We start from the raw sequence: 7,593 nt of genomic DNA, 5'->3' as shown, positions 1-7,593 counted from the left end.
CAGAGCTCGGTGACACTGAACAAGAACAACCTCAAGGACGAGGATTCCGCCGCCTATTTCTGTGCCAAAACCACTGCTTCTGGAAATGTTAATCCTGGTTATGCTATTGACCCCGTCCCCATCTCTGCATCCCTACCTGTCCCCGTTCCCCAGACTCTTCCCCCATTCCCCATCCCCTGACCCCACTCCTGTCCCTCTGTCCCAGCCCTGCTCTGGCTCTGCCCCAAATGTCCCCTCTGGGCAGCACTCAGTGCCCTCGTTCCCCAAATGTCACCGAAATGTCTGGATATGGGTCCAAAGTAAAGATCAGGGGTCAAGAATTCAAATTTTAGCCCAAAACTCCTGATGTGAGGCCCAGGGGCAGATTTGGGTCAGTGGCTGTTACTCGGTGCCTGCAGGGGAGATTTGGGGTAAAACTGGACAAGTCTGGGGGCAATGGTTGGGATTGGAGGGACGAGGCCGAGCTCAGGGTTAAACCGGCCCTGATTTGGGGCCAGGAGCTGAGATTTGGGGCCAGAGCTGAGATTTGGGGCCAGAGCAGGGACAAAGGAACAGGAGTGGGGTCAGAGGTTGGAGGGAAGGGTCTGGGGAACCGGGACACAGTTGGGGCTGAAACGACAAATATCAGCAACATAACCACTAGCACCAGTAGCATCGCGTTTGGCACAGAAATAGGATCCGGAATCCTCGTCCTTGAGGTTGTTCATGGTCAGCGTCACCGAGCTCTGCCCATTGTCCCTGGAGATCCTGAAGCGGCCCTTGACATGATCCGCGTACCTGGTGCTGCCACCATCACTGTTTGTGCTGGCGATGAATTCCAGCCCCTGCCCGGGTCTCTGGCGGATCCAGCCCATCCCAAAACTCCCAAAACTTAACCCGGACCCTCGGCAGAGGAGGCGCAGGGACCCCCCAGGGGGCTGGAGTTCCCCCCCGCACTCCAGCAGGGTCACGGCCGCCCGGAGCCCTGCGGGACAAAGGGGAGATGGGGATGAGGCCAAAGCTCAACCCTTGACCCAAATCCTGACTATTGGCCCCAAACTGGGATCTTTAGAGTTCATCATCCTCCCAGGTGGGTTCTACCCCTTTGTCCAGCTGGCCACACGCACTTGGAGGCACTTGACCAATCAGACTTTTGATTTCCATCATCTCCCCTTTGTCCCGCAGGGCTCCGGACGGCCGTGACCCTGCTGGGGTGCGGGGGGGACCTCCAGCCCCACGGGGGTTCCCTGCGCCTTCTCTGCCGAGGGTCCGGTTTCAGTTTCGGCAGTTTTGGGATGGGCTGGTATCGACAGAAACCAAAGAATTCACTGGAGTGGCTCGCAAGTATCACCAGCAATGGTGGCCGCACCAGCTGCGCACCGTCGGTCAGGGGCCGGTTCAGGATCTCCAGGGAAAACGGGCAGAGCTCGGTGACGCTGACCATGAACAACCTCAAGGACGAGGATTCCGGATCTTATTTCTGTGCCGTACCTTATTGTAGTGGTTGCTGGGCTGCTGGTAACAATGGTGACGATGTTGGTGATTGCCTCCAGGCCATGCTTTTTGCCCCACTCCCTTCATTTTGTCCCTAAAGCTCTGATTTTCATCTCAAACCTTTCTTCTTGACGCACTCCTTGACCTTTTCACTCCATTTACAACAACAGTGGCCACAGACACCAAGCCCTCCCCTGCTCCTGCCCCAAAACTCAACCATTGGCCCCAAACCTTCACCCCTGGGCTCCAGTTCAGGCCTCCTCCAATCAGGGCCCGGGGAGCTGAGGGAGATTTGGGTGAAATGTGCAAAACTGGGGGAAAGTGTAGGGTTGAGGCAGCAGGGGCCGAGTTTGGGGGAAACTCTTTAACACTTGAGGAGAAAAGCTGGGCTCTAGAGGAAGGATCACTGGGAGTGGAGACATCTGGTGACGATCCAAGGCTGGGGCCACTGCCGGAATTGTCACTAAAAGCAGCAACACCACCACCATAACTACTACTAGCACATTTGGTGCAGAAATAAACGGCGGAATCCTCGTCCTTGAGGTTGTTCATGGTCAGCATCACCGAGTTCTGCCCATTGTCCCTGGAGATCCTGAACCGGCCCTTGACCAATGGTGCGTAGCCGGTGCTGCCACCATTGCTGTTGATACTGGCGATGTACTCCAGCCCCTGCCCGGGTCTCTGGCGCATCCAGCCCATCCCAAAACTGCCAAAATCAAACCCAGATGCGCGGCACAGCTACGTCAGGGACCCCCCGGGGGGCTGGCGGTCCCCCCCGCACTCCAGCAGGGTCACGGCCGCCTGGAGCCCTGCGGGACAAAGGGGAGATGGGGATGGGAAACCTGATTGGTCCAGAAGGGGAAAAGGGGTGTGACTTCCAAGAAAAAGTGGTGGGACGCACCTGGGAGGGGCAGCAGGAGCAGCAGGGCCAGGAGCCGGAGGGAGCTCGAGGCTGTGGCCGGGATGTTTCCCGGGTTGGGGTCCCGGGGGTTTTGGGGGTCATTAACAGTGCATTAACTGTATAATCAATGCAGAATGCTCAGGATGAGGTGTCTAATTAATTAAAGAATTGATTGGGATTAATTGAAGTTTTGAGGATTGTTGAGATATGGAAAACTGGTGGGGTTTTGGGGCTAAACAAGGGAAGTTATGAGAGAAATTGGTGAAGGTTTGGCGATGGGCTCCGGGCGGCCGTGACCCTGCTGGAGTCCAGGGGGCACCTCCAGCCCCCCGGGGGGTCCCTGCGCCTCCTCTGCCGCACCTCTGGGTTTGATTTCGAAAAATTTGCAATGCTGTGGATCCGCCAGAGACCCGGGCAGGGGCTGGAAATGGTGGCAGGGATCAGCAGAAGAAGTGGCAGCATCTTTTACGCGGACTCGGTCAAGGGCCGGTTCACATTGACGAGCGACAACGGGCAGAGCTCGCTGACGCTGACCATGAACAACCTCAAGGACGAGGATTCCGCCACCTATTTCTGTGCCAAAACCAGTACTGATGGTTGTTGTAATCCTGCTGCTCATCTTGATCAAACTGATCTAATCACTGCGTCCCTGTCTGCATCCCCGCGCCCCAGACCCTTCCCCCAAACCCCATTCCTGTCCCTCTGTCCCAGCCCTGCTCTGGCTCTGCCCCAAATGTCCCCACTGAGCCACACTCAGTGCCCTCGTTCCCCAAATGTCACTGAAATGTCTGGATTTGAGCCCAAAGTTAAGATCAGGGATCAAGAATTCAAATTGTAGCCCAAAATTCCCAATGTGAGTCCAACGGGGCCAGATTTGGGTCTGTGGCTGACTCGGTGCGCGCAGGGCAGATTTGGGGCAAAACTGGACAAGTCTGGGGGCAATGGTTGGGTTTGGAGGGACGAGGCCGAGCTCAGGGTGAAACTGGCCCTGATTTACGGACAGGAGCTGAGATTTGGGGCCAGAGAAGGGCAGAGATGGGACACGGGGACAGGAATGGGGTCAGGGATTGGGGTTTGGGGAAAAAATCTGGAAAATGGGGACAAGTGGGGAAACACCAATGCGGATGGGGACAAAAGGATTTGCAGCAACAGCCCAAACTGCATATTTGGCATAGAAATAGGATCCGGAGTCCTCGTCCTTGAGGTTGTTCATGGTCAGCGTCACCGAGCTCTGCCCGTTGTCCCTGGAGATCGTGAACCGGCCCTGCACTGAATCTGCGTACCTGGTGCTGGAACCATCACTGTTGATGCTGGCGATGAATTCCAGCCCCTGCCTGGGTCTCTGGCACACCCAGAACATTGCAAAACCCCCAAAACTGAATCCAGACCCTCGGCACAGCAACGTCAGGGACCCCCCGGGGGTCTGGAGGTCCCCCCCGCACTCCAGCAGGGTCACGGCCGCCCGGATCCCTGCGGGACAAAGGGGAGATGGGGATGAGAAACCTGATTGGTCCAGGGCCTCAAAGGAGGCGTGGCAACCTGAAAAAAGGGATGGGAGGAGGATGATGAACTCGAAGGGTCCCAACCTGGGGCCAATAGTTGGGATTTTGGGGTCAAGGGTTGAGCTTTGGCCTCGTCCCCATCTCCCCTTTGTCCCGTACGGCTCTGGGCGGCCGTGACCCTGCTGGAGTGCGGGGGGGACCTCCAGCTCCCCGGGGATTCCCTGCGCCTCCTCTGCCGAGGGTCCGGGTACAGTTTCGGACGAACCAGTCTGATGTGGATCCACCAGCGGCCTGGGCAGGGCCTGGAATACATTGCAGGGATTGATTATGATGGAGACACCAGATACCCGTCATCGTTCAGCCGCCGAGTCAGCATCTCCAGTGACAACGGGCAGAGCTCAGTGACGCTGACCATGAACAACCTCAAGGACGAGGATTCTGGATCCTATTTCTGTGTCAAATGTTACAGCAGTGGTTGTGCTGATGCTAGTGCTGGTTATGGTGTTGATGGTGATTGTGGTCCCAAGCTCTCTCCTCTCTGTTTCCAAATAACTCAGAATTCTCTAATCCATCCCCAAAATCCTCACCCCTATTTCTCAAATCTTGACCATTTCACCATCATTTCCCCAATTCTGGATCCTATTTCTGTGCCAAACGTGACAATGGTTATGCTCCTGGTGCTGCTGCTGTTGGCTCCATCTCCTGCCCCGAGTGCTCTGAGACCCCCAGACCCCTCGCCCGAACCCCAGCCCTCTCTCAACCGTTTCTCCAAACCTTTCAGCTGTTTAACCCCAAAATCTCAACCTTCATCTCTTGATCTAAACTTTGTTCCTAAAATCTTTGTCCTACAGCTCAATGTTGGCCCAGGGCTGGACACAGGGTTCAGAGGTCAAGATGGGGGTCAAAGTATGAGATCTGGGGGAAGGGGCTGGGGTTTGAGGACACCTGGGGACCAGGAGAGGAGAGAGAGGGGCCAAACCCGGGATGGTCACCATAACCACCAGCAGCACCTGCCCAGTCAGCAAAACCACAGGCGCATTTGGCACAGAAATAGGATCCGGAATCCTTGTCCTTGAGGTTGTTCATGGTCAGCGTCACCGAGCTCTGCCTGTTTTCCCTGGAGATCGTGAACCGGCCCTTGACCGATGGCGCGTAGTAGGTTCTGGAAAGATCGTAGCTGATCTCTGCCACAACTCCAGCCCCTGTCCAGGTCTCTGGCGGACCCAGTACATGTTCACATCCCCAAAACTGAACGCGGAACCTTGGCAGGGGAGGCGCAGGGACCCCCCGGGGGGCTGGAGTTCCCCCCCGCACTCCAGCAGGGTCACGGCCACCCGGAGCCCTGCGGGAAAAAGGGGAGATGGGGATGGGAAACCTGATTGGTCCAGGGCCTCAAAGCAGGCGTGGCAACCTGGAAAAAGGGATGGGAGGAGAATGATGAACTCCAAGGGTCAGAATTTGGGGCCAATAGTTGGGATTTTGGGGTCAAGGGTTGAGCTTTGGCCTCATCCCCATCTCCCCTTTGTCCCGCAGGGCTCCGGGCGGCCGTGACCCTGCTGGACTGCAGGGGGCACCTCCAGCTCCCCGGGGGTTCCCTGCGCCTTCTCTGCCGAGGGTCCGGGTTCAGTTTCGGCAGTTTTGGGATGTGCTGGTATCGACAGAGACCCGGTCAGGGTTTGGAGTTTGTGGCGAGTGTCACTGGTGTTGGCGCCACTCCCAGATACGCGCCGTCAGTCAAGGGCCGGTTCAGGATCTCTAGGGACAACGGGCAGAGCTCGGTGACGCTGACCATGAACAACCTCAAGGACAAGAATTGCACCGTTTATTTCTGTGTCAAACTCTGCAATGGTTATGCTGGCAATGCTATTAATGCTGGTTTCGGCATCAATCCTGGTAGTGAACATGATGGTCAACAAATGCTTCCAATCCCAGAGATCCTTCCTCCAAATCTCAGCCCTTCTCCTCAAATCTTGACCATTTCCCCCAAACTCCACCATCACTTCCCCAATTCCCAATTTCCCCCCAATTTTCCCCATTTCTCCCCAGTCTTGCCCTTCCCCTCCGTCCCAGTGTGGAACGGGGATCGCTCCAGGGCCCTTTGCTTACAAAGCTTTTTGTGCAGCCGGTGCTCTGCCGCAGCGCCCCGAGGCTGAGCTGTCCTCTGCCAAACACAGATGTTCACAATGACCAAAACCAGGAACTTTTTGTTTCCTTTCCTGCCCCGGCCGGGCCCCGGCAGCTGCCGGGGAGGAAGTGGGGGGAGGCTGCAGAGCCCCAAAATGGCGGCGTCTTCTCCTCCCTCCCTCCCTCCCTCCCTCGCTCCTGCCTGGGGCTTCACTTCTCCCTCAGCGGCCTCGGTGTCTGGGGCTGCTCCTTGGGGCTGGGCTGGAATCCTCTCACTTGAGAAAACCCCCTTTTTTTTACCCAAAAAACACATGAAATTTTGGGGAAATTAAATTTTTCAAATTGATCTTGAGTCGAGGGTTCCAGGCTGAGCGAAGCAGATGGGTGCAAGGGTGGAGTCACCTGGAACGTTCCATCGGTGAAGGGAAGGGTCAGAATGGCCAAGGAGAGCTCCGGAGCCAAAATGGCCCCGAGTGGGCCCCAAGCTGAGGGGTGGGGCCAGGAGCGGAGAATGTGGGGCAGAGCCAAGTCAGGGTTGGGGCACGGGGACAGGAATGGGGTCAGGGGGTGTGGATTGGGGAAGGGTCTGGGACAGGTGAGGGCAAGTGGTGACACAGCGATGCGTGCGGGGCCAATACCATAGGCATCATTATCAGCAGCACCAGCACCCTTGGCACAGAAATAAACGGCGGAATCCTCGTCCTTGAGGTTGTTCATGGTCAGTGTCACCGAGCTCTGCCCATTGTCCCTGGATATTGTGACCCGGCCCTTGACCGATGTCATGTAGTCAGTGTAAGCACCACTGCTGCTGATCCCTGCAAGCCATTCCAGGGCCTGCCCGGGTCTCTGGCGCACCCACTGCATGCCACAACCCCCAAAACTGAACCCGGACCCGTGGCAGAGGAGGCGCAGGGACCCCCCGGGGGGCTGGAGGTCCCCCCCGCACTCCAGCAGGGTCACAGCCACCCGGATCCCTGCGGGACAAACGGGGAGATGGGGATGGGAAACCTGATTGGCTGCGGACCCAAAGTGAACATGGCCATGCCAAAAAAAGCGTGTGGGACCCAACTTGGAGAGGCAGCAGAAGCAAAAATCCAGGATGGGATGGTCCATGGTTCTCAGTTTGCAGCCAAGGGTCATTATTTTGGTCAAGGGTGGAGCTTTGGCCATATCCCCATCTCCCCTTTACCCCGCTGGGCTCCAGGTGGCCGTGACCCTGCTGGAGTGCGGGGGGGACCTCCAGCCCCCCGGGGTGTCCTTGCGCCTCCTATGCCCAGGGTCCGGGCTCAGTTTCGGGAGTTTTGACATGTGCTGGCTCCGCCAGAGACCCGGGCAGGGGCTGGAATGGGTTGGAAGTATCAGCAGTGGTGGTGGCACCACCTTCTACGCGCCATCGGTGCAGGGTCGGTTCACGATCTCCAAGGACAAAGGGCAGAGCTCGGTGACGGTCACCATGAACAACCTCAAGGACGAGGATTCTGGATCCTATTTCTGTGCCAAAGCTGCCTATAATAATTGGGGTGCTGTTGCTGGTGTGGATGGTGTTCACCTCATCCCCATCCCTGTGTCCCCCCCATCCCCGTTCCCCAGGCC

General features: G+C 57.2%; 1 pseudogene and 1 gene segment (V, D, J or C); one reads left to right on the top strand and one right to left on the bottom strand.

The window, feature by feature from the left end:
• Positions 1–381: 381 nt before the first annotated feature.
• Positions 382–2,277, bottom strand: LOC128946304 (immunoglobulin heavy variable 3-64D-like; annotated as a pseudogene).
• Positions 2,278–2,436: 159 nt separating this feature from the next.
• On the top strand, positions 2,437–4,665 carry LOC128946303 (immunoglobulin heavy variable 3-9-like). The segment is given in 3 exon segments: positions 2,437–2,447; positions 2,642–2,976; positions 4,658–4,665. Coding segments are annotated over 3 exon segments (354 nt in total).
• Positions 4,666–7,593: the final 2,928 nt, after the last annotated feature.

Source organism: Melozone crissalis, unplaced genomic scaffold (assembly GCF_028551555.1).
Source record: "Melozone crissalis strain CALT ecotype California unplaced genomic scaffold, PUWL_Pcris_2 ptg000079l_1, whole genome shotgun sequence".
Taxonomy (NCBI): domain Eukaryota; kingdom Metazoa; phylum Chordata; class Aves; order Passeriformes; family Passerellidae; genus Melozone; species Melozone crissalis.
The sequence above is the reverse complement of the archived record's forward strand: the minus strand, read 5'-3'. Positions and strand labels throughout refer to the sequence as shown.